The following is a 26,196-nucleotide window of genomic DNA, read 5'->3' as shown; positions in this document are numbered from 1 at the left end:
GCTTTAACTATGTTGTCCATTTCACTCTCACTTAAGGAGTAGGTACTATTATTATTGTCATTTTACAGGTGAGGAACAACAGAGCTTGCCCAAGGTGCCATGATTAATTAAGTGGCAAAACCAGGTTCAAACCTGGAAGCCTTCCTTAATGATGATACTTAATTGTCAGTAGTGTTTGTCAGAGTCTGGCTGACTATGCATAATGTGTATACTCTATACACACTGGAGAATGTTGAGACTTTGAAAAGTCCATATGCATGGCCTGACTTGGAGAAGTTAGGGAACAATTTGAGGCCCTGAAGGACTTTGCTTACAAACTAGAATGAGTAATCTGAGCAGATTTCAGCAAGCCTTCTAGAATGGTTGATACAAAGAATTGTTTGGCCTTCAAATGGATATTGGTCCTTTTGCTTTTCCAAGAGATTCCATTGTAAAACTCAAGCCAGCCTTTGTCAACCTGGCCTGAGGAATTTTGGCTGCATTTGTGGAGAGGCTATAAAGCGGTGGTGAAAACAAGTGCCCAGCTTGTGCAGGATCTATGAAGAATTTAATATACTTTTCAGTCTTAGCTTCACTGAATCCCCACGAACTTTCCCTAGAAGGATGAGGACCCACATTAATACATAACCTAGTCGGTAAGCAGACGAGTAAACGTGGTTCATTCAGTGAGTGAGAAGAGCTGGGAAGAGAAGTGACACTGGATGCTCGTTGCCTACTCGGTGCAGGTGGTAATGGCTCATTGCTTTTGAGTGTGCTCTGGACTTTTCCAGGTACTCTCGCCTCTCCCCTGGGTGGGAGCAGCCAGGTGCTCACTTGTAGCCATTCAGAGACAAGCCTTTGGCTCCACTGAAATGAGACTTCTGAAGGTATAAACTATGGCCATTTTTCTGTTGAGCAGTGAGATTTCTTGTTTGAGGATTAAAGTTGCGGGAAATTTGAGTGTTGAGTATAAAAGGGGAAAAGATACAAAATTCTTGCTTTGTTCTTATTTTTTTTTCTCTTTTAGGGAGTTTGAATTATTTGTGAGTAAAACTCAGGCTTTGATTTTTATATTTAGTTAGCCTTCTGAGGAGCAGACATTCTGCAAACTTAAAGGGAAAACCTAAAGGAAAAGTGATTCTTTTTTTTTTTTTTTTGCACATGTTCACTCAGAAAACTTTACTAGACTTTTAGCAATGCTCCCATTACTGCCACATCTGGGTTTTCTCTTTTTCTTTCCCTATTTAAAAAGTCCTGCAGTCATTCAGGGCCTCCAGTAGAGAGGGAGTCTGAAGCAGCAAATGGGAAGGCCTAAGGCTGTGGCCAGCTGTGCTTGCCAGGCCTTGCTCAGTCCCCCAGGGTGCCACTTATACTGTGGGGGTTGGGTAGTCACTAGAATATCCTGAGCAGACTTCACTGTGACCGGCATTGCTTGCCTGTGGGAGAAGGGAGAGAGTATGTGGGGATGTCAAGGGCCAGGCAGCACAGACAGGGAGGAGTGACTAGTGATGGAGCTGAGGAGAGAGCCTCGGACACTTCCTGCTGCATGTCGGAGTCTATGTAGCTCCCAGGACTGCTTGTGCAAGTGGCTCACCTCATGTTACTCAGGGACCCATAGCTTTACTGTTAAGTGTTGCCATCTGACAAGGGCCCACAGACCTTTTCTCCTCTCTTTTGAACTTCAGTGCTCTGTTTGCAGGTGAAGGCCAGTGTTGCATGTTGTTTTGAGAATGATCTGGGAGACTCAGAGCTATAATAATGCTGCAGGTGCTGGTATCACGGTCTTAAACGCAGTAACAAATACTGTGATTTAGAAGAGGGTGCCGAGATATGGGAGAGGCTCATGTTGCGTGGATATTCCTGAAGACTGATTGGAACAGGGCCACAAGTGGGTACAGTGGGAGGGGAGTAACCCAGGCTCTCTTTTTTTTCCTTAACTTTCCTCCCCTAAGTTTTAGATGCTTCTGGATGTTCAATGCTAGCACCTTTGCAGACTGGAGCAGCTCGATTTTCTTCGTATTTGCTTTCAAGAGCAAGGAAAGTGCTGGGCTCCCACTTATTTTCTCCCTGTGGTGTTCCGGAGTTCTGCTCCATATCCACCAGGAAGCTGGCGGCCCACGGCTTTGGCGCATCCATGGCGGCAATGGTGTCGTTCCCTCCCCAGAGGTATCACTACTTTTTAGTGCTGGATTTTGAGGCCACGTGCGACAAGCCACAGATTCATCCTCAGGTAACTGATGCATCGTTGCTTCAGAAAAGGTGGGGTGGGCGAGGAGGGAGGGAGGATAGTGTTGTTTCCTGGGAAGCAGACGAGCTTTCTCACATCATCCTGGCTTTTTGTGACTCATCTGGAGTCCCTGCCTCAGAAGCAGGACCTGCTTTGGGCGCACTAGGGTGACTGGGACCTGAGAAGACTGTGGGGGAGAACTGGGCACATTGTTTCTGCTCTCACTTTCGGGAATTGAAATACTTGCTTCTCTTCCATCCTCTCTCTCTCTCTCTCCCCTCTTCCCTTTTCCTGCTACTGCTTTTTGTTCTTTTAAGGAGGACTGTGGTAGCCAGCCTCCAAGATGACCCCCAGTATTCACACCCTTGGCAGTTCTCTCCCCCACTGAATCAGTGATGGTCACGTTAAATTGAAGTGACCCATGGAAGAGAAACATGTGGCTAATTTACAAAGAGCATTGCAGTCTGCCTTGTTCTTTTGGATCACTTGCTTTCGGGGAAGCCCACAGGCTACAGGGACACTCAGGTAGTCCTGTGGGAGAGGCACGTGTGCATGGGAAGTGAGGCTCTTTGCCAAAAGCCAGAGCTCCTTTACTTGTCAGTTATGTGAGTGAGCTTCCTTAAAAATGAATCTACCAGCCCCAGTCAAACTGTCAGCTGACTGCAGCCCCAGTGGACATCTGACTTCAGCCTCAGGAGAGACCTCGGACCAAATGGCCAGTCAGACCCCTCCCAAATTCGCAACTCACAGGAACTGTAAGAGAGAACAAATGATTACTGATGTTTTGTGAGGTTTGTTATGCAGCATTAGATAACCTAAACAAACATATTCTTGCTCTATTGGAAAGTAAAGCTTCTTTGCTTAGTGTCCAGCTGTGCTCAAAGTCCTCTTACCATGTAAAGTAATGGTACTTGAAGCATCATTGGCAGCTGAGAGGCACCTGTACTATGATCTGAAGTGCTTGGTGTTTGCTTTGAGGGGATAATTGGGAGCCGATGTGGCAGTGTCTGTAGTGGGCTGCCTTGGTTGTACTGGCTCGAGGATTCTAGCTCTCCCCTGCAGGGCGACCGCATTGGGATGCATAGACCTGTTGCTCCGAGAACAGTTTTCAGTAGGAGGCAGGAGGGAAAGGGTACTTGGGAGACAGGAAGGACTGGAGTCCATTCAAATTAAACCAGGCTCATTTCTCATGGTTGGTTTTTCTACGGAGGGGTCTTTAGAAAAAGTAGCTTATTTTACCTGCAGCCAACACCACAATCCCTTTTCTTTTCTTTTCTTTTCCTTTTCTCTTCTCCTCTCTCCTGTTCTCCGTGAGAGCAGCCATCTGCCTCTGGGGCATTGGAGTCAAGCTTTCTGAAGCCTTGGAAGATAGGACCTGGATAGGGAGAAGTCCTAAGGGAAGAAACTTTAAGTGAAAGGGAATACCACTTAGGAGTTGCCCAAACCATTCTTACTTTCCCTGCTTTTGCTCTGGCCTGTGCTGTAAAGTCATCTGTGCTTTCTCAAGCTCTTAGAGTTTGTCTGGCTTGGTGGATGTGCCTAGCTGGTGGGTTGGGAATTTAGGTTATGTAGATTCTACCAGGTTGGGAGTCAGGGGTCCATATCCTAAAGTGCCATATTATTTCCCTTACACATGAAGATTTCAGTGACTGAGTAAGCCCTAGTTGGACATAAGACTAAAATCCAACACATCTCTGTTGCATGTGATTCATCCCTGTTCTGAACCCTCAGAATCACCTGGTGTCTCCGTTATGGCATCTACTGCCTCCTGCTTCCTGGTACTTGCTTATGTATGTGTGTATTTCATACCTTTGCGGTTGGATTATAAGGACAGAGAATTATGTAGCTCTATGCTCTTGTTCTGCAGAGGATCTTGTCAATGTTCCTGAAGGTGAAGCCTGACTCATATCTCAGTTTGATCTGTCATTGTTACTTTTTCTTTCAAGGACATTGTTTTTTTTATTTTTTTGTTTTATCTATCAATCACAGTGCTGAAGACATAATGCAATATAGATTTAAAACACTTGCATTACCAACCTGCTTCCCAGACTCAGGTACTGAAGGCTTCTAGACCCAGGCCAAGGTAGGGCTTTGGGTAGTTTACCGGGATCTGGGCCTGATTAAAGATTATCTCCAGGATCAATGAACCCTGATGATGTGATTCCAAGGGCACTTAAGGAATTGGCTGCCCTGGTTCATTATTAGCAAAGCATTAGCTGTTGCTTTAGAGAACTCAGGAAGAAGCATTTGCTGTCTTGCTTATCTTTAAAAGGGGGATACGAATGATCTTGGAAATTATAGACCCGTTAGTTTACTGTGATTCCAGAGAAGATACTTGACCTGATCGTCAGATAATCAATCAGCAAACAGCTAGAAGAGTGTGGGGTACTGAGTAATAACTTACATGGGTTTGTGAAGAAGAGCAAATCCTGTCAGATCAATCTACCTTCTTGCTGTGACATAATGATGGATTTGAGTGGATCTAGGGCAAGTGATAAATGTAATGCATCTTGACTTCATTAAGTCTGCACAGTGCTGTGAACAACAGGTGAGAAGCTGAGTTTGGGGCCAGATATCTATGTTGGACCATCCCTTGGTTCACCTCAGAAAAGGGGTGGGCAGCTTGAGACTTGTTAGTGGCAACTTTAACCCCCCCCCCCCACCTTTTTTCTTTTATTGTTTTTTTTAATCTGGTCTTCTTTCAGGTTTGCGGGTAGTGGGATCCTGGTAGGATTCAGAGAGAGCTTAGAAGATGCACTGGAGAACTTGTCAGTCCCAGATAGGACAGCATCCTTCCCGTGAGATCATCATCAGTCAGGTTCTCATTAGAGCCTCTGTGCTGGTGAGATCTTCTGGTCAACAAAGGAAGAGGAGTGCAAAATCTGGGGAGGAACGGACCAAAAATCATCACAGGGACAGGTATAGGACTTAGTAAGAAAGAAAAGAAATTGAATATAGTTTTGGTGATTGGTTTCTTGTGCAAGCTAAATAAATTCCTCATGTGGAGAGTAGTTCCAAGGAGTATGATGATAACTTGTTTTTCATTTTAATAAGGATGAAAAAGAGATGAATATAAGTGGAGGCAGGAAAGATAGAGATTTGGGATGACAGTATGATTTGCAAGTTGGATTGGCTTTCCTTGGAACTCTCTCAGCTCGACTGTTCACACAACAGATTTTTTTTTTAAGGTTTATTTGCTTATTTTTGAAAGGCAGAGCAAGAGCAAGAGCGAGAGAGAGAGAGAGAGGGAGAGAGAGAGAGATTTTCCATCTGCTGATTTGTGCCCCACATGGCTACTATGGCCAAAGCCAGGAACCTGGAACTCCATTCAGGTCTCTCATGTGGGTCACAGGGCCCAAGTAGTTAAGCTGTCTTCTGCCTTCTCAGGTGCTTTAGCAGGGAGCTGGATCAGCAGTGAGGACTTGAACCAGTGCACTGATATTGCAGGTGGCTGCTTAAACAGCTGCACCACAATACCAGCCCCAGCAGAATCTTTATGGGTAAGGTCTGCATCATGAGAACCATTCCAGCTCCTCTCCTGACCAGTCCCTGGTCTCTCAGTACCCAAGGTTTCTGCATAGTACATTAAAAAAAAAAAAAAAAAAAAAAAAAAAAAAAAAAAAAAAAAAGGCTAGCGCCGCGGCTCAATAGGCTAATCCTCCACCTGCGGTGCTGGCACCCCGGGTTCTAGTCCCGGTCAGGGCGCCGGATTCTGTCCTGGTTGCCCCTCTTCCAGTCCAGCTCTCTGCTGTGGCCTGGAAGTGCAGTGGAGGATGGCCCAAGTCCTTGGGCCCTGCACCCCATGGGAGACCAGGAAAAGCACCTGGCTCCTGGCTTCGGATCAGCGCGGTACACCGGCCACAACAGCCATTGGAGGGTGAACCAATGGCAAAAAGGAAGACCTTTCTCTCTGTCTCTCTCACTGTCCACTCTGCCTGTCAAAATAAATAAATAAATAAATAAATAAATAAATAAATAAATAAAGATTTATTTATGTGAAAGGCAGAGTCACAGAAAGAGAAAGGGAAAGATAGATACTTCATCTGCCGATTCACTCCCGAATAGCTGCAATAGCCAGGGCTGTGCCAGGTTGAAGCCAGGAGTCAGGTGTTTCATCCTGGTCTCACACTTGAGTGCGGGGGACCAAGGACCTGGGCCATACTCCGCTGCCTTCCTAGTCTGCCAGCAGGACCTGAACTGGCATCCATATGGGATGCTGGTGTCACAGCAGCACAACCCGTTATGCCACAGTGTCAGCCCTGTGCATCTTATTTTTTTTTTAATTTTTTTTAAGGAATTATTTTATTTATTTGAAAGAGTTACAGGGAGAGGTAGAGCCTGGGTTGAGGGTGGAGTGTCTTCCATTCTGATGGTTCACTCCCCAAGTGACCGCAACAGCCAGAGCTGAGCTGATCCAAAGCCAGAAGCCTCCTCTGGGTCCTCTATGTGGGTGCAGGGACCCAAGGAGTTGGGCCATCTTCTACTGCTTTCCCAGGACATAACAGAGAGCTGGATCGGAAGAGGAGCAGCTGGGACTCGAACTGGTGCCCATGTGGGATGCCGGCGCTGCAGGCTGCGGCTTTAACCTGCTGCGCCACAGCGCCAGCGCCCATAATACACTTCTGATTCTTAGGGTATGTCGCATCCCTCAGGTGTATAGGAGACAGAAATGGGTTTTAGACCAGGGATTATTTGGAGGTTTGATATGGGCTTCATTTCTGTCATCGGCCTCTGGTTTTCAGAACTCCCCAAGTCAGCTTAGTGGGACTATGTTAAAACTAACAGGTGTGAACTCTTTTGTATTTGTGTAACAATGTTGGTTATAAGCATGGTAAAACATCTAGTATTTTCCATTTGTCATCATTTTTGCTGTTTAATTTTGTGCTTTGTTCAGCTAGGTGAAACTGGAGTGATTACTTTGCAAGTAATAGGGTTTCATATTTTGGTTTTTACAGTCATTTTATTGTTTTGCATGTTTTGATTTAGATTAACATGATAGGTACTGGTTAGATTTGATGCTTTTTCATTTGAAAGCATTCTTTTCACTTAAATGCAATTTAGTTGACTTAAAATATTTTAGAGGTCCTGAATTTCAGAAATGAGCTCCCTTTCTTGTTTTAGAAATTGTTTCCTGATACAGAAGTAGATTTTTATCTGGTTTAGGAGAATCTTGGCTCCTTTGTCCTCAGTAGCAGGAATTCACATTGCTCATTTTGGAGTGGATGTGTATGGAGTGATGGTTGTGACCCTGAGGCCTAGGGAGCAGCCTGAAAGCTTTGGTGGGATCTTTAATTGTGCATCTTTAACCTTGGGGCAAGTTTTCCCACCACCTCAGTGTTCAGAAGAGACCAAAGCAAATGTAAGTGAGGAAAATGAAGTATAGGCCACAGCATGTGGGTGGGAGGAGGTAACCTCAGCTGTCTGGATGCCAGGGAGGGAGGGGCCAGCCCATCTCTCCTCTGCGGGGAGCTCGTGTCCTAGCTGTTGCTTGCAGTCCCTCCCTGAGTTTTCTCTGGTTATCCTTCAGGCTCTAGTTAGTCCTCTCCTTGTGCTGCACAGCAGCCCTGACTACTGTTTCCCTTCTCATCTGTATTCAAGGGCCCATAACTTTGGAGAGAAATGACCTTTGGGGTTGAGGTTTTCTAGTGTTTTGTCTTTGTCCACAGGGGCTTTTTTTCCCTCTCTCTTTCTTTTTACAAAAACCTTGAAGTGACTCCATCTGCATTTTGAGTTAAAACTATGAGTAAAGGAGTTTCTCTTTTATAGAATATTGTCCATATGCCGGGTTATTTTTGGAGAATAAGGTGGGGGGAAGGTTGATGGTGGCATAAGAGAAGCAATAATACAGAAGAGGGCATTTGGAAGATTTCAGTGAGATCAAGAGCTGACATATTATCGTTAGTCTTTTGTGTGAGAAACATTTTGGAAAACTTTACAGGAAAATGGTTAAGATCACTGCAAATCAAACTATATTGATTTCTTTCCTTCTGCTCTCTTCAGGGAGAAAGGCAGGGACACACACCCCACCCCATTGCTCTTTGCTCCATATTTAGCTTCTCTCGGTTCTTGTTTGCTGTAGTCTCTTAAGTGGACAGAGAGGCAGTTCCTTGGGGAGGGAACCCACCCTTCCCTCCCCTTAGATTGCTCTGGTTGCAGCTCCTCCCGTGGGAGGGGTTGGGGAGAATCCAGTTGTGGGATTGTGGCCCCTCTGCCTGTGGCCCTAGTCAGCTCACACTTTTTTTCTGTACAAACAGGGGAAGGCACTGATGCTATTCTTCTAAACTGGGAAATGAAATGCAAAACCGACGTTAATGTAACATTATGGTTGAGATTAAATGCACCAAAATCAGGAAATTCAAAGTTATGCTTCCCACAGCAACTATAACTCAGCCTCATCTGGCGTGTGTAGTATTTTCTGTTAGTGTGGATTGTGTTATATGTTAAGACATTAAAGTTAACACCATAAGCAGAGCACAAAATGCTTGAGGGGGCTGAGTTATGACGACTATGTGAGCTGTAAGTGTTCTTGCACAGGCTCCCGACTCCTGGAATAATTTTTCCCTTGCCTATCAGACCAATTATTGCCTTTCTTTTTAGTTATATCTCTGCTGTAACACATCTTTTTTTCCAGGGTCACTATAAATGAATTCCTTAATTGGTGGCCACTGATGGTGGTGGGAATGGAGTGGCCCACTAGGCCCTTTTGTCTTTTTTGTCCCTGCCTCCATAAATGTGGTGCTGACCCCTCCCCCTCCCAAGCCATCTTCCTCCACAGGCTGCTGTTTCCTGGTGGTCCCTCATCAAGCCTGGCCTCCCCTTGACTCTGCTTGTCTCAGGCACTCCCTGCATGGGAACAAGTGTCTGCTGTGTCCTGCTCTTGGCTGTGTTGTAACTTCACATGGAAGCCGAAGAGCCTCTCTTTCTTTGGAGCAGACATAGCAATGTGGAACCAAAATATACATGTCAGGCAATGGGTCTGTGATGCATGATGGTACTGCCTTATGTGTTTGGCACTGCGGAGCATGATCAAAGTGGGTTTATTTGCTCTATTCAGATTGCTTCTCTGCCTTCCTCAGGGTTTATACCTTTACGCTTCCATGGTGTGTAGTTAGGCTATGGCATGGAGGGGGTGGGGCCAGAAACTTTCCTTGGGGAGCACTGGGTCACTGGTAACGAAATCACCACATAATTTAGTGCAAATCAAGAGTCATCCCCCTTCGCCTCTTATTATCCCTGTGGCCTCCTCAGGGCTGAGACAGCTGCTGGAGTACAGATTTTGTTGTGCACTGGGCTAAGTTTGGTGATGGGGAAGAGTTGTATAGAATAGAGCCATTGATAAATGGTGAATGAAGTCAGGGACTGTAAAATAACAGTGTCACTGAACTGCCTTTGAAAATTTTTGTTGGACATGACAAAACCAGCTAAGTCAGCAAAGGAGTGGGGAGGACCTCATTGTAAGCACCTTAGTTTCAGAGAAAAGGCCTCTTGTGCTCTTTGGATATTGACTTCAGGCTCAGGGTTAGTTAGATGCTGGCGATATGAAAATAAGCAAGAAATGGCCCCTGCTCATAGTTGAGGGTAGACTTAACTGACCACTGCTAAGCAGTCTGATGGCTGCCATCATGTTATGGGAGTGACTGGCCCTGCTCTCAGTGTAGGGGAGGGCAGGAAAAGGTTTCCTGTTATAAGCAATTTAGGACATCTGGGAGGGCCAAGCCAGCCTGAGGCTTCTCAGAACGGTTAGAGCAGGAATACAAGAGGGGTTCGTAGAATAAACTGGGGTGAATTGGCCCAACTCAGAAAGAACTGATCTTGATTGCAGGCTTGTTTGTGGGAATGTTGAAAATGAGAGAGAGGTTGTTGGTAGGATTATCTCTTTTAGTTATATAGTATTTCTCACATTCAAGCTAGATGGTCTGACTGAGATATAAATGAGAATATGGAGGCTAAAAGAGGCTAAAGAGAATTTTAACTATAAAGTGTGGACAAAAAGGGTGAGGGTCAGAGTGGGAATACATGAACTGAGGCAGGCTAATCTGATAGCTCAGCTGTCACTGAAGGTAGCAATTGAGACTGCTGAGTCTCCAGGGGGAGGTAGAGGCTGGAGGACATCAACACCGCTCTGCTTCCAGTTGGGATTTGGCTCTGCTAGAACCTACTTTCAGTAGACGAGGGAGGTTTAGACTCTACAAACAGATAAACCTCTGGTTGAATAACACTGAGAGAAGTGTGGAAAGATTAATAATGAGGCAAAAGGGTCCAGGTGACAAGAGAAAATTGGCCAGAGCAGAGGGAAGTGGAGGGCACTCTTAGCAGCACAGCAGCAGCAGCAGCAGCAGGAACACAACCACAGAAAGAAAGCAGAAGGTCTGGTGGGGGCGGGGTGAGAACTCTGGAGGAGTGGTGAAGACAAGTCCATAGACCTCACTTCTCCCTGCCTGTATTCTGCCTTGTTTTTCCTCTCCCCTCTCTTGCTTACATTACTTTTGTAGGCTGATCCTGGATGTTTGACATGAGGAAACTGCTATTAGGGAGAAGCTTTAGTTCTCCATCTCTGTGTCTTATTGGGAAAAAGGATCCTGCATCATTTTGATTAAGATGCCATTGTGATGATTATTTTTTATCCTCTTATCCTGGGTGTTCATACTTAAAGAGCCCCCACAGCTTTACATTTATGTGATGAGTTGTGAGCTCTAGCTGTGAAAATTGAGCCATAGACTAAAAGCCTGCAGCAAGAATGGTTCCATATGTCTCCCACCCCACTGCCAGGTTGGCAGTCTGCAGCAGAAGAGTGAGCATGCTGGCATGCACAGAGAGGGATTTGTACATAGTAAGTGCAAAGCCATCTCAGGTGCTGGGAGAATCAGAAAGGAGAGACAAACATAAGGGAAGTTTTTATTCTGAAGAAGAGGTGCCTTGGAGTGGGCTGCTGTTTGGGTCCTATTCCCTGCATGTGGTTAACCATGGGGAGATCTGGAAGGCCTGTGGACAGTAAAACAGGCCTGTTACATGAATGGCTCTGCTTCTGTTCTGGTGCTAGGCTCATTGTCTAGTCCTGGGGAGATTCCTGCCAAGGGCTGACCTGGGGACTAAATGAGGGCATTTGGAGATGTCCATGTTGCAAAATTAAAGGAATGTATAGAACTCACCATGCAGTTGGAGCCAAGTTTGTGAGCCAGAAAAGGAAGTTTGAAGGTATTGTGGAATGGAAGGGAAAAAGAGAGAAGCAGAAATAGATGTTGCAAGCTAGAATTCATGAAAGTGGAGAGGAAGATGTTCTAAGGTTAAAAATGAGTGTAGAGAAACTGAGTAGGATGTGTCACTTGAGAGGGATGGTAGTGGGATGGGATAAGTTTGTGATGGTAGGATGGGGAAACATTATGTGGTAGCCCTTGTTTATGCTTAGAAAGAATCAAATTTGAGGATCATATTCTTACATAATCCCTAACTCCCTTGGACACTGGGAGTCAGTGTTGCTAAGAGATTTGGCAAGGAATCCCTAATTGTCTTAAGTGGGGTGCTTTGGGTTGAAGTTCAGTGCCAAGGAGAACTGTTACAGTTGAGCTCCTCAATGGTAATGTAGGTAGTTACTCCTCAAGATCTATCTGATGCCCTCCGTGGCCATTGGCCTAGGGGAGGTAGATAGTGATGATTAGGTGGATAGGGTAACTGACTAGAAAACTTGGAGTCTTGCTCTCCAACAATGTGATGGAACTGAGAGCCATGATTTGAGATTGCCATGTCTAAAATGCAATGTTTACAGGTAAAATTTTTAAAGCACCAGCAGCATTTGAAAGTACAGTTGATCAACTCGAGAGGGATTGGTAGGTTGTTGGGATGGGTGAGGTGGAAACTGATGAATGGGATGAGACTACCATTTTGATGAGGTTTCCTTTCATTGGAAAGATAATACAATGAGAGGACCAGTGTTGGGGTAAGCCTGAAAGGAAGTTCATAGTGATGGTAGTGGATAATATTGGCAAGGAATCCCCAGGATATGCGGGAGTTTCTGTGATGCTGTTCCACGTCGGTGCCCAGTGTTAGACCTTTCTTAGGACTAGATGCAGTAAGACTAGATAAACTTTTGGCTTTTGTCTATAGTAGGAAGTCTTCATAGAAGAGGTATCCAACCCTCCTTTTTGGTTTCATGTGCACAGAAGGAAGGTGCTTTCTAGAGGCCTGGAAGAGTAGTGCGCTGAGCATTCTGGAGGCAGCCGATGCCCACGCCTTGACAGGGCTCCCAACGGGAGCAGGCATTGCTATGACAAGACCACTGCTTGTTAGCTACCTGACAGAGATGTGCCAACATACTCTGTGAGATTTGGTATGTGACAGACCGGTTTTTCTCCCCTAGCTCTTGGCATCAGGGAAGATGAATGCCTGGTGGCAAGAGCCAGGGGTGGCCAGCCTCCATGAAGGGCTTGCCCCAGAGCCTTACCAGTGGGCCCAGTACAGATTTATTCTAAGAGTAGAGCTGAGGGCCTTGGGCTGTGATTCTCAGCGGTCCCTACCTCTGAGATAAAGAGTCACATTGCCAGCGCCGTGGCTCAACAGGCTAATCCTCCGCCTAGCGGCGCCGGCACACCAGGTTCTAGTCCCGGTCAGGGCTCACATAGATGTTCTAGACCACACCTCTGCTATTGAGAGAACCAGAAGTATCTGTGTCACCTGGGAGTCTGTTATAAATGTAGAATATCAGGTCCTACTCCAGAGCTAAACAGAATCCCCAATTTGACAAGCTCTTCAGGCAATTCGAAGTCTGAGAAACACTGCTCTTGTGTGAACTGGTGGTTCTCCAACTTTAGGGAACATCAGAATCACCCACAGGATTTGTTAAAACAAAGATTGCTGGCTCCTCCTACAGGGCTTCTGATTTAGAAAATCTGGGGTGGAGGCCAGACATTGCATTTCTAGTGAGTTCTGGGTGGTGGCGTGCCTTTGCTTTCTCATCTGTGCTGTAGGGGTGTAATTCCTGGCGGCTTGCAGAGGTGTGGGCCCAGATGAGCCAAGATGTGAGAAAGGTATTCAGTGCATTGTAGGCAGATGTCACTCTGAGCATCACTTGCTCATTGGGCTCTTTAAATCTGTTGTTATGCCATCATGAGTGCTTCCCCATCCTGGTTTCTGGCTGTTAGGTGTGAAGAAAGGACATGGAATATGCAGAATTCCTCAAGGGGATACAGTCTTCTGAGATCTGCATTTCCTGGGCCTGTGGATAGAGATTGCTGATCAAGGCCTCCAGAAGCCCAGCCAGCCGGCCAGCTTCTCTGGGCTCCTAGCCAAGCTGACTGAGTGGGCCTGGTCCTGCCTTGTTCAGCTGTTACTCCCTCGTTCACCTCCACGTTGGATGCCAGAACTTCACAGAACACATTGGTACATCTCTGTGGCTAGAAAGCAAGTGGTCTTGTCATAGCAGTGCCTGCTCCCGTGAGGAGTCCTGTCAAGACCAGGGTATCAGCTGCTGCCAGAGTGTTCAGCACACTATTCAGTCCTCCTGAAAGCACCTTCCAAAATTAGGATTGGATACCTCACCTCTAAAGACCTCTTACTAATTTTGGGCAGTATTTGAATTGATTAGAAAAATGGTCTTTGTCTAACCAAGCTTCTGATTCATCACGTGATCCTGAGCAAGTTACATGACTTCCCCACCTTGTAGGGGGAACAAGCTTTGGCTGAACAAGCTTTGGCTGCATGTACAGAATTCCCAGACTGTGGACTTTGGGCCTCCAAAGTGAGAGTTGCTAAAGTAGAGGCTGTTGTGATGAGATTGATACAGCATAGTGAGACTGGTGCTGTGAAGTAGTTGGTTAAGCCTCTGCATGTGGCACTGGCTTCCCATGTGGATTCTGGTTTGAGTCCAAGCTCCACTTCTGATCCAGATCTCTGCTAATGACCTGGGAAAGCAGTGGAAGTTGGCCCAAGTCCTTGGGCCCTTGTACCCACGTGGGAGACCTGGAAGAAGCTCCTGGCTGCTGGCTTTGGATGGGCTCAGCTTCTGCCATTGTGGCCATTTGGGGAGTGAACCAGTGGATGGAAGACCCCTCTCTCAGTGTCTTTCTCTCTCTCTCTCTCTCTCTCTCTCTCTCTCTAACTTTGCCTCTCAAATAAATAAATCTTTAAAAAAAAAAAAATAGGTACAGCATAGTGATTAAGAGCATGGACTCCAGAACTGGACTCTACGAGTCTTGTCTCCCCTACCTTCTAGCAGTTGACCTTGGGCAAGTTACTTGTACTCTTTATGCCTCAGCCTTATAGGACTGATGGGAGAATAAAATGAATTAATATATGTCAGTGTGAACAGTGCCTGGCATGTAATGGTGTTATGTGTGAACTGTGATGGTAGAATCAGTACTATTCTGACTCCTGGCCTCATAGTAAGCTATTGAGGTACAGCAGGTGCCTGGGAGATGGGCCCTGTTTCTCCAGGGTGCACAGAGAGTCACCAGGCCCTCTGTCAGTGTAGTGGACTAACCAGGGCACTCCCCAGAGACTGTTTTTCTTTCACTGCAAGGGGGAGTCGGCCTTGGCACCACCTCTCTACTTCCAGGCCTTCTCTTAGTGCTACTGCCTCCAGAAGTCCTCTCCTGCACACAACCTGAGATTTGTTTAAATTAATTTTGTTACAACTATTTGTATACAGGTAGCTACTAAGAAATCATTTCGTTGTTTGCTTTCCTGAAGGGTCAGCTTCCCAGAGGCCACCAGTATCTGCTTACCCACAATGGTGTATGTAAAAGCGTTGGAGCTGAGGTTGATGCTCATATGGAGGTGGACACAGGAGTGTATACCCCTGAGTGAGGAAATGGTTTCTGAGGCTTTTGGCCCCTTTTCATTTATTGGTTCTATTTTTGTTTATTTTTGGAAAATTCAGATTTCAGTAAAGATAAATTATGATTTACTCTGCACCCCCACCCACCTCGAGTAAAGAATAGCAGTGTCTATTTTTGGCCTCTTTTCTACATTTTAATTGCTTTGGGGTCTACGAGGATGCATGAAGGGGGACATGAAAGTGAAAAATCAGTCTTTATAAAGCTCTTATTTTTATTTATTTATTTTTTTACCCTTCCTTGTCCTGAAACTTAGAGCATTAGCTCTCATCTGTCAAAGTGTAAATCAGCAATTAAAACCCAAACAGCCAAATGCCAAAGATGACCTGAAGCACAAAGCAACTGACAAACAAGTCCGGACAAATCGACGGGTAATTTATAAGCTTTGCCCTAAAATCTAATTATTTGGCAATTCGAATTTGCAGCCAGGCAGGGCTCGGCAATAAATTTAACCCGCCATAAATTATTTAGGAGCAGGCTGTGGTGTAAATCAAAACCACGAGTGTTTGTTTAAGAAATAAGCTCCTTGTGCATAAAATGTCCGTGTTTTTTTTTTTTTTTTTCTTTCCAAGGGAGAAACTGTTAAGCAGACCGTGCTCCATTGCCCAATATAGTCCTCGCTTCTCTCATCTAACTTCCCTTCTTCCCTGAGACTAGGAGGCTCCTTGAATCTTTGGAGAAAGGGCCTACCTTTGCATGGGACTTGCATCCAGAACCAAGTATATAAAAAATTCTGCATGTTTGTTTCTCTATCTTGTGGTATAATATTATTTTTTAATTTTATCAACCCTTTGAGTACAGGAACACTGCTTGTGGGAATTTTTTTTGTAGGATGGAAGGAAGGGATAGATTGGTTGCCACTGTTTCTGAATTGAGGGAATGCCAGATTGAGAAGGAGTAGCCATGAAAAATGATCTGCATATTCCCTTATTTCAGGTAGGACCATGGAAATAGTTCAGGTAGAAGAGAATCTATGCTTTGGAAAAAGAGCTAGAATACTGTACTTTTGAACTCTCAGTGTCACCTCTGTCCTTTCTGCTTAAAAATCCTTTTTGTTGGTGGTGTTCTATCTTCAGCTATAATTGTATCGCTGTAGACACTTTCGATGAAGCGGATTTGAATACCCTGGAAGCAACATACACATTTATTTTTTGTATCTACCAATTGTGGGTGTGAAATTCCATTTGAAATAATCTTGCAGTTTTGTTCTCAGTTTATCAGGGCAATCACTGAGGTTCCTAGTTGAGCAATAGGAAAGCAGCTAGATTTAAAACCTCTACTTCAACTCTCTTAAAAAGGCAAATGAACATAAGTTTTGTTTAACACTTCCTTTTTATTTCTCTGTCTTCTCTCCTCTAAAAAAAGAAAGAAAGAATAGAAATTGCAACCAGCAGTTTATTGAGAGAGAGATGGTGGGAACAGTATGCGTGGAACCTTGCATATTTTGACAAATTCAAATTTTGAGGCTTTTGTTCTTAATTGTCAAGTTGTGGCCAGTCCTATTCCCCATAGCAGATCAGTGTTTTGGGTTTATGGTACTCTGTTCATAATGATGTAGGATAACCAGATTTAGCCTGAAAGTGTCTTGTTCCAGGGAAACAGGACAGTTGGTTATTCTAGGTAAAATTTGTTAGCAATTGAGGGAAGAAACTATTTAGGAATGAGAATGTAGATATAGTAGAAAGTGCTTTGGAGTGTTACATGCTTGGGTTTGAATCCTGGCTCTCTTGCCTACCAGCTTTGTCATCTTAGGTAGATCATTTCATCTCTGATAATGTGGAGAGTTCTGTGAAAGCAGTGTTTTCTCAGAGCTGGGCATTTAACTTTGCTCTTCCACTTTTCTGCCCGTTCCTATATTTACACAGTAGTTGAGAGAGTAAGGACTGTGTGACAGAACTGAGCCCGGTGCTAGAGATGCAAACCACAGACTTCTTCTGACTTCTGCCCTCCCTGAGCACATCGCCTAGGTCATGTGTTAACTGTAGCCCCAACGGAGGCTTTGCAGTAGCAAACCTCCAAGACTCCGAAGTCTACACTTGCTGCTCTTCTACTTTGAGAACAGCCTCTGTTTTTAGGGACTAGCGGACAGTTATCTACAGAACAGTCTTCTGGACTAAGGGAAGACTTTTTTGATCCATCAGAATTTGAAAGCTGCTAGTCCTACTCACAGGAAGTCTCATTTCCCCCATTTGGCGTCCCAGCTCTGTATGTTAGCAATGTAACTGTGAGCCAGTGCTTTCACTTCCTTGGGCTTTAGTTTATTTGTGAAATAGAGATAATGATAATTTCTGCCTCTTAAATTGTTAGGAGGATTAAATGAGATCTTTCCTAGAGCACTTAGCACAGTGTGTGCCACATAATAAGCAAAAATGGGAGGAATAAGATGATTCCATTCTCCTTTTGTCTTTATGTTGAAGGCCAGCTCCTTCCCACCCTTTGCTTGGACTGTTGAGTATCTCATTGTGTTCTTTTTTTTTTGACAGGCAGAGTGGACAGTGAGAGAGAGAGACAGAGAGAAAGGTCTTCCTTTTCCGTTGGTTCACCCTCCAATGGCTGCCGTGGCCGCGCTGATCCGAAGCCAGGAGCCAGGTGCTTCTCCTGGTCTCCCATGGGGTGCAGGGCCCAAGCACTTGGGCCATCCTCCACTGCCTTCCCGGGCCATAGCAGAGAGCTGGCCTGGAAGAGGGGCAACCAGGACAGAATCCAGCGCCCCGACTGGGACTAGAACCCCATGTGCCGGCACTGCAAGGCGGAGGATTAGCCTATTGAGCCGCAGCGCCGGCCTCATTGTGTTCATTTCTGTGACCACACCCAGCCCCTCCCTGGTAACTAGTAGGTGCTTAATAGTATTGGTTTATGATCTGATGATGAAGATGATCTGACCTGTCTCTCAGGATTAATAAGGGTAAAATAAGAACATGTATGTGTGTGAAAGCATACTTTTGTAAATGGAAAAGCATAACATGTTATATGCCTCTCCACTAAGGTATTTATCACAGTGCACTGTTCACTATTCACATCTTTCCTGATCACTAGTCCGTGCACTTCTCCCAGCCAGAGACTGCATCTTGTATGATGTCCTGTACAAAGCAGGCTCTCAGGCAGCTTACTTGAATGCAGATGGACACAAGGGTATGTTGTGAAGCTGTTATTAGGGGAGGGGAAGAGGGCTGGTTCCTTCCTGGTGCTACCGTTATGCAAGAAGACATTCAAAAACCTCTCCAAGGGGAATAGTGACATTGGATGAGGGAAAAGGGGAGAGGCAGGAATCGTTTTATTATCAGTGCAGCTGGATCTAGAAACTGGCAGGTTGGCCCATCTTCAGAAATCCTTGTGAAGATGCTGTCAACCTGTAGTGTTAGGATCACTTTTCTGGTCATTTTCTGCTAAAAACTATGAAGGAAGTCATTGGCCTGCCCTGGGTGCACTGGTTGCAGATCCATGCAAACTTACTGTGGCCTGGGGCTCCTATTCTGTGACTGGGATGTTGGGGCCAGTATTTCGAGGTTCTGGGCTTGCTGGCAGTATGGGAAGGTAAGAAGCCAGAGTCTTCTGTCAGAAGCTCCTCTTTTGCATCCTCAGTGACTCAAATGCATGTGCCAGTGTGCAGACACATTGTTACAGCAGCTCCTGATGCTGCTGAGTGAGGAAGGAGCCCTGCAAATTCAGGGTTAGGTATTGGCCCTGGAAAGTCCCTCTTAGTGGCCTTGGGGAGAAGGCCTGATTGATGGGCCAGCAGCATTTGAGGGGCATGCTCATGATAGGCCCATTCTGATGTCATAGGCCTTGGGTCCCTGCCTCGAGACATTTTAGAGGTCTGCCCTTTCTTTCCATGGAGCTGAGGTTGGCCTATTCTTACTTTCAGAGAGGGCAGCACTGAGTTGGTTCCATTTCCCCGAGCAGCGGGAAAGTTAAAGTTTGAATACTGAGCTACAGTGGAGACACTCAAAGGCCAAGTTGGCAGAGTCTGCTGGGGCTGCTGACTCAGTGCTGGTTAGAGTGGGAGCCGAAGTGCATACTATTTTATAATAAATACTAATGAAATTCTAGATCTGTAAGAACATTTCAGATATCTGAAACAAACCATGTGCTTGTAAAAAAGTGGAAAGAGATCAACTTTAAGCCATAAAGTCTTCGTAATAGAGGGTGTTTTTTTCTATTTATGTTTGATAGATATTTTTGTTTCCAGAGGAATGTCAACTCCTAATTTCATAATGTATCATGGGCTTAAGAAAATTGAATTTAATAAAAGGCAAAGATGAATGGCATTCTTAAAGGTCCCAACACTTGTCTTTATTAGCAGGACAAACTGCAGGTCTCCAAACACTGCTTCTCTCCAAATGAAAGTTTAAATGAAAAGTACAGTTGTGTCACAGGTTAAATTTCATTGTGGGCCCAGCTAACATTGTTAGTGAGGAGCTGGCTGTATTTGTCTCCTTAGACACCAGGGCAGCCAAACTCGCCAGGCTGTGGAGCTCTTTCTGTTGGGGAAGCCTTTCGTCTACTTGGTGGGAGAAGGACCTTTCAGGAATTCAGGGGTCAGATGAGTTTGACTGATGAACCACACCTCAGAGTTGGCTCTCAGATATCTTGGATATCTGATTTTTCAGGTGGACCAGATGTGTTCAGTTTTATTTTTCAGGGCAAACTACTTGGCTTTGTACTGCTTTGTGGGGAAAAAAAGGCCCAGGGAATTGGAGAATAGTTGCCTACATCTCTTTGCTTCTGGAGGACAGGTATCACCTGGTCTGTGCAGCAGCCTGGGCCTCCAGCCTCATCAGCCTTGTAGCCATTCGCCCTTCCTCTATCTGGCAGCAAGCTCCTGTCGGCACGCCCATGTTTGGGAGTCAGTCCAAGGAGCCCAGGCAACTAGAACCTTTGAATTTCTCTGGCATGACATCTGACTGCCGCAATAAGGTTTTCAGTCCTAGTGTTATGTGCTGAATTGAACAAGATGCTTTAAAAACAAGCCCAGTGGTGGTGTGTTTTGGAGAGAGGATGCCTGGCTTTCCTGGGACCTCCAGGAGATTGACTGTTTCTCCTGTTTCCCATCCCATCATTTCTTAGGCGCAGTCAGGTATCATTAGCTGCTGTGTTGCTTCTCCAGCTGTCTCTGGAGAGAACCAGTTTGCCTTGGCTGCAGTGGTACTGAAAAGGTCCTCTCCAGAACAGGGGTGTGGGGTAGGGTTGCCACTGGAGCTGACTGCTGGGGCCACTTAGTGGGCAAAGCCCTTCCTCTTCTCTCTGCAGTGGTGGAGGCCTTTTGTACATGCTAATTCTACTTGGAGGCTTTTGCTTTTATTTATTTTTTTATTATTTCCTATTTGTCTCTTCCAGATGTTTTCAGGGCAGTTTTTTTGTGTTGTAAACTAATTCCATTCATGTTTTAAAAATTTATGAAAGCGCTAATAAAAATGTCAAAGTGGTAAAAATGTTAGCTTTTCCTCTGCTTTGATTAAATTTTGCAAACTGTTTTTGAATATTAAAAAGCAATATTTTTTTTCTTCTCTCTCCTTGTTTTCCCTTTTCTCTCTGGTGCGCGTGTGCTCTCTCCTGCCCTCTCCCCCCTCTGGTGCGCTCCTCCCTTCCCAGGAGCGATGTATGAGGCTTGCTGCACAGCCAGCGTTCTGCAAGCGTGTTTGCACACCAGGACCTTGGTGCTGTGCATCTCTATTAAATAACGGAGACAAATTAATCTTAGAGACACCAAACAAATTGTCACTCCTCCTCCTTCTCTTCCATTACGTTCCAGTGGACTGGGAAGGGCTGGCTAAGTGATTGGGCGGGGAGGGAGGGAGCCAAGGAAAGTGTGTACTGCGTGAAAGGTGGGAGGCACTTGCTCCTATTTCTCTTACTCTCTTCTCCTTCTCTTTGGCATTCCCTTTGGCTTTATTATCTTCATACACACACACACACATATACATACATACCTATATGTATGTATATAAAAAACTAATGAAGAAACTGTGTTTAAACTTCATACAAGGAAATCTATGCATGGGTCTGATGGCTTGTTGTCCGTGTGAATGAACATGCAGACTCATTCCAAAACAGTGACCTGGGCAGGGGGAAGCAGAGCCTATTTTTAGGGACTCAAGTGAGTGGGCCTTTGCTAAAAAACTGGTTGGGGAAACCAGGAAAGATGATACCAGTGTCCTTTCCCTTTCCAGACAGAGCAGGGATGGCGGCTATGCCCAGTGCCTGAGAGTTGGGAGGATATTTACAGCGAGAGGGTTAGGATTCTAACTACTGGCATCATCTCACTCGGTGTTGGGTTTGGCCTGGCAGGAGCTAAGGACCCAAAACACTCATCCTTTCTTGATTGGCAGTTATGATTTGAAATGTGTTGTTTAAAGTAATTTATTCTTTTTCTATGTCTGTGACATTACAGGAAATCATTGAATTCCCTATCCTGAAGCTGAATGGCCGAACCATGGAGATTGAGTCTACCTTTCACATGTATGTCCAGCCCGTAGTCCATCCACAGCTTACCCCCTTCTGTACAGAGGTAAGAACCCTGCAGGAAGGCAGCAAGGGCTCTGGGAGAGGAGCTTTGGGGTCTCTGGTTCTCTATACAAGCCATTTAGGTAGAGCTTAGGTCTTCCTAGCAGTTAAGGCAAGTGCACATTGGACCCAGCAGTTGGCTTTTTGTGAAGTCTGCCACTCTTCTCGGGCCACTGTAGTCATTATGGACCCAGGGAGTATAGTGGTACAGTGTGCCCTAACCTCCCCAACAGTTCCCCTTTCTTATAAATCCCACCTGCCTGGTGTCTGGGCACTTGGAATCCAATGGCAGGATGGTGCTGCTGGGGCTCAAGTGCTTTCCAGTTTTGATTTCCTAAGGGCCCTTGGCAAGAGGGGCACATTTCAGTCACTGGGAAGGAAATGTTATGTTCAGGCTATCTTAGCTTTCTGTCACCATTATGCTGATCCTCTATAAAGTGACTCTATGGGAAGCTCATTCTGATTTGAGGAAAGCACACTGTATCATTGAAAAGTGGCAGTCTGTGTGGAGCTTGAGGACAGGCTGGCCAAGACTGGTTTGTCTTTATTCTTGGCTGGTATGGTCCTCAGCCATTTTGAGAGCAGGTTCGTCGTGACTTCATTTTATAGATCGAGAAACTGGGACTAACTGAAATTTTGATGTTTGCTGGTGGCTTAAAAGAGCCAGTGGCAGAGGAGAGGAGTCCCCAGGACAATGTGGAGAAGCTTTCTGTAGCTGCTTTCTCCATGCTGTGTCGTGTTGTACATGGTGGTGGCCACTGGGCCCTGGTGGAATCGCAGGTCAAGAATGTGGGGAGGTTAGGGCTGGTGCTGTGGCATAGTGGGTAAAACTACCGCGTGCAGTGCCAGCATCCCATATGGGCGTTGGTTCGAGTCCTTGCTGCTCCATTTCCAATCCAGCTCTCTGCTATGCCCTGGGAAAGCAGTAGAAGATGGCCCAAGTCCTTGGGTCCCTGCACCCACGTGGGAGACCTGGAAGAAGCTCGAGGTTCCTGGCTTTGGATCAGCCCAGCTCCGGTCATTGCGGCCATTTGGGGAGTGAACCAGTGGACAGGAGACCTCTCTCTCCATCTCTGCCTCTGCCTCTGCCTCTGTAACTCTGCTTTTTAAATAAATAACTAAATCTTTTAAAAAAAGAAAAAAGAATGTGTGGGGGCCAGCATTGTGGTTAAGCAGGTTAAGCCACAGACCTAGGCTTAACCCACTGCACTGGCATCCTATATGGGCACTGGTTCGAGTCCAGGCTGCTCCACTTCCAATCTAGCTCCCTGCTAATGGGTCTGGAAAAGCAGCAGAAGATGGCCTAAGTGCTTGGACCCCTGTACCCACGTGGGAGACCCAGAAGAAGCTCCTGGCTCCTGGCTTCTGCCTGGCCCAGCCCCGGTGGTTGAGGCTATTTCAGGAGTGAACCAGCGGATGGGGGAATCTATTTCTCTTTCCTTCGCTTGCTCTGTAACTCTGCTTTCAAATAAATGAATAAATCTTTTTTTTTAAAAAAAGATAGACTGTGTGGTAAGGCTGGCGCTGAGGTGTAACGGGTTTAAGCTGCCACTTGCAGTGCCAGCATCCCATATTTGCACTGGTTTGAGTCTCAGCTGCTCCACTTCTGATCCAGCTCCCTACTAATTCTCCTGGGAAAGCAGTGGAAGATGGCCCAAGAACTTGGGACCTTGCACCCATGTGGGAGACCTGGAAGAAGCTGCTGGTTACTGACTTCAGCTTAGTCTAGCCCCAGCTGTTGCGGCTATTTGGGGAGTTAACCAGTGGATGGAAGACCTTTCTCTCTCTCTCCCCACCTTTCTCTGTAACTCTTCCTTTCAAATAAATAAAATCTTAAAAAAAAAAAAATAGTAGCAGAGGTGATAAAACATGTTTCTAAATCTTTTTAAAAAAGAGTGGGCTGAGGTATATTAGAGGCTTTTTACCTTCACTTAGAGATTTACCTCCTATATGTGAATGAAATAGGGGGAAAAAATTCTTTAGTAGTCCCCAAACAGTCCCCTCTGAGGAGACTGGGGAAGGGCCTGCCTGACGCTGCTGGGAGGCCCCGGGGGCTCTGAGGTCGGCTTAGCCCACCTGCAGTCTCGAGGGTCGCTCCTGGACTCGCTGCAGTGTTTGCCACCTCAGCCAGTAGGACTTTGTTGCAGGCACTCACCTGCCAAGGTGCCTAGTCTCTTTAGCATTTTGTTGTTCCAACGACAAATACTGAGGTTCTTGGTTCCTCCTTTGTCTGCTGGCCCTCCCCCTCCACCCTCCTTTCCCGTGGGAATTACCTGCACCACCAGTGGGCACTAGTCTGTCCCTTCTGCTCCTTTTGAAAAATCGCCTTCCCTTACCCTAGGCAGTTACCTGAGCCCTCCACTAACCTGAAGGTCTAACGTCTTCATGTCCTTCTCTTCCTCCTCTCTGTGTGTGGTCTGCCCCTTGGGGGCCCCAACTCTGAGAAGCACGGCTGCCTGGCCTTGACAAGCAGACCCAGATTCTGGAAAGGCGGCTGCTGTTTGGGAATGGGCGGAGTGGTGCTGGAGCGCGACCCTGGCTGGTAGTGAGTGCTCGACAGTTTGGGGAAAAGAGGGATTTTTCTTCGGAACAGCGGCTGCTGCTGCTTTTTTAGACGAGAGAGGAGGATGAATGATGAGACTGTGCTGAAACGACGTGTCTTTCTTCTAGAAAGCTTCTCCAGGGACATTCACAGGTCATTTGGCAGGTAGGAGGAAGTTTGGGATCCTGGCTATGAAGCCTGATCTGAAGTGAAGATATGGTTATGCTGCAGGCACCGGGTCTGCTGTTTTACCTCAGGCTTCCAGAGCTCAAAACTCTCCATGTCCTGGTCTCTGCTTTTTTCTCTAGTCTCATATCTGCTTGTTTCATCTCCCTCCTAGGTCCTCTCACCCAAGGCTATCCTTTGCCTGTCTGTCTTTGCACATGATGGCCCCTATGCCTGTGCTCTGCTCCCACTCTCCTGCCCCTAACTCCTCTTTGTCCTCCAGCCTTCCCTGAGCCCCAGTCTACATTGTTCTTACCCCAAATTGCATTGACCAGATAATATTCTGTACTTATTTATCTGTGTCCCCACTAGACCTTGAGTTCCTTGAGGGCAAAAACCAGATCTGATCCATCTCCGCCCCATGATTAGGATCTGGTACCCAATAAACTTGATACGGACTCCTTCAATGAATGCATATTGTCAGAAAGTATTTCCCATCTCCCCTAAAATCAGCTATACTGCTAACTTGTTCTTTTGAGTAAGTAAAGTCTTCTTTGGGAAACCTCAGATTATCTAAATATTGCCAGGTGTCCATATTAGCTGGAATTGTGTCTCAGAAAAAAGATGGACACAGGATGGGGCTCTTGTTCCAAGACCTCATCCAGCCTGACAGCGGCTGCCTTTGGGGACAGGGCAGAGGTCATTCCTAAACCAGAGAGAATCTGTGATTAGTAAGTAGTAGGAACAGCCCAACCCTGCAGACCATAGCTGAGCAGCTCTTCTGGCAGGATTTTCTCTCAGATGGATAAGTTCCTAAGAACCCTAGCCCATGTGTATGTGTGTGTGTGTGTGCACATATGTTCATATGACATGTGAATACATGAGCACATGTATATGTGGAAAGAGAGGCTCACTGCTAGGAGAAAGGACTCTGCCTTGAGTGAGTCTTTAACTCACATGCAGAGATACTCACTGCTATGTGTGAAGAACATGTTATTAGCCTTCTTGTGGTCCTTTCTTAGTTCTTGACAGTCTGCCTGGGGACGTGGTTCTAACAGAGAAGATGAGGTGTGTTTCATTCCTTCCCAGGCCCTTTCTGCTTGACCTCTAGAATCTGCACCATCTCTTCAGATCTCTAGTCCCTGACTCTGTGCAGTCTTGTTGTTGTTGTCATGAAAAAAGAAAAGAAAAAAATGCCCATTTTGCTAAATGCCAGTAAAGGGCTTTGTCTTGCACCTGTACTTATAAAGGGTGAGATTTATTGGTCTCTTTGAGGAGAAAGAGTGGGTCTGATTATCAGATTGCACACCAGAGACAAGTGCTTATGTAATCAACAAACTGTCTTGGTGTCAGAATACGATTGTGTTGGAGATAAACTGTGAAAGGAGAAAGCGCTGGTTGCTGACTTGCTATTGGCACTGAGTTTCCTGGGCTGCTTCCTGCAGTTTCTAGTATTTATGATGAAGCCGGCTCATTCCTGGACAAAGCCCTTGGGTGGGAAGGGGATCTCAGTAACCAGCCATGTTATCAGTCAGGGTCAAAAGCCCCTCGTCTGTGGTTTCCGAGTCTGGAGAAGTGGGAGTTAATCTGTAATCCCTTGGTGAAAAGAGCCACAGAGCACACATTAATTCTTCCTCTCACCTCTCCCGCTTTAAGTGGTTAAGGTCTCTGAGCTCTGTTTAGCCTGTGAGCCCTGGTTCTCAGCTTAATAATACTTGGCTTTGCTCTAGTACCTTTCATTGTGAAGATATGAAAAGCTTTTTTACAAACATATATTAACCCAAGTAGGAATAGGTGTAAACTTCAGTATGGAGGGTTTAAGTTAGGCCTAAGGTAGAACCTCCCAGAATTAATTTTATAAAATTTAAGTGTTATGAATATCTTACAAGTTGTTGCTCTCAGATACAGAGACTTTCTTCATCTCACCTCCTCTTTATTGCGTGACTTGGCAG

The 26,196-nt window shown here is 45.8% G+C and overlaps 1 protein-coding gene across 8 annotated transcripts in view; it reads left to right on the top strand.

Annotated features, from left to right (window-relative positions):
* ERI3 (ERI1 exoribonuclease family member 3) overlaps positions 1-26,196 on the top strand; it is a 146,612-nt gene that overhangs the window by 16,294 nt on the left and 104,122 nt on the right. For 5 of the 8 annotated variants that reach the window (XM_062191144.1, XM_062191146.1, XM_062191143.1 and 2 more), the window contains 2 exons: positions 1,932-2,209; positions 21,425-21,541. In XM_062191144.1, the coding sequence (XP_062047128.1) occupies positions 1,955-2,209; positions 21,425-21,541 (372 nt within the window). In that variant the 5' untranslated portion in view covers positions 1,932-1,954. The remainder of the gene's footprint in view (positions 1-1,931; positions 2,210-21,424; positions 21,542-26,196) is intronic. The other 3 variants (XM_062191149.1, XM_062191147.1, XM_062191148.1) reach the window with 1 other exon arrangement.

The sequence above is a fragment of the Lepus europaeus genome, chromosome 5 (assembly GCF_033115175.1).
Source record: "Lepus europaeus isolate LE1 chromosome 5, mLepTim1.pri, whole genome shotgun sequence".
In the NCBI taxonomy this organism is placed as follows: domain Eukaryota; kingdom Metazoa; phylum Chordata; class Mammalia; order Lagomorpha; family Leporidae; genus Lepus; species Lepus europaeus.
Note: the sequence above shows the minus strand (reverse complement) of the source record. Positions and strands in the feature narration are given on the sequence as shown.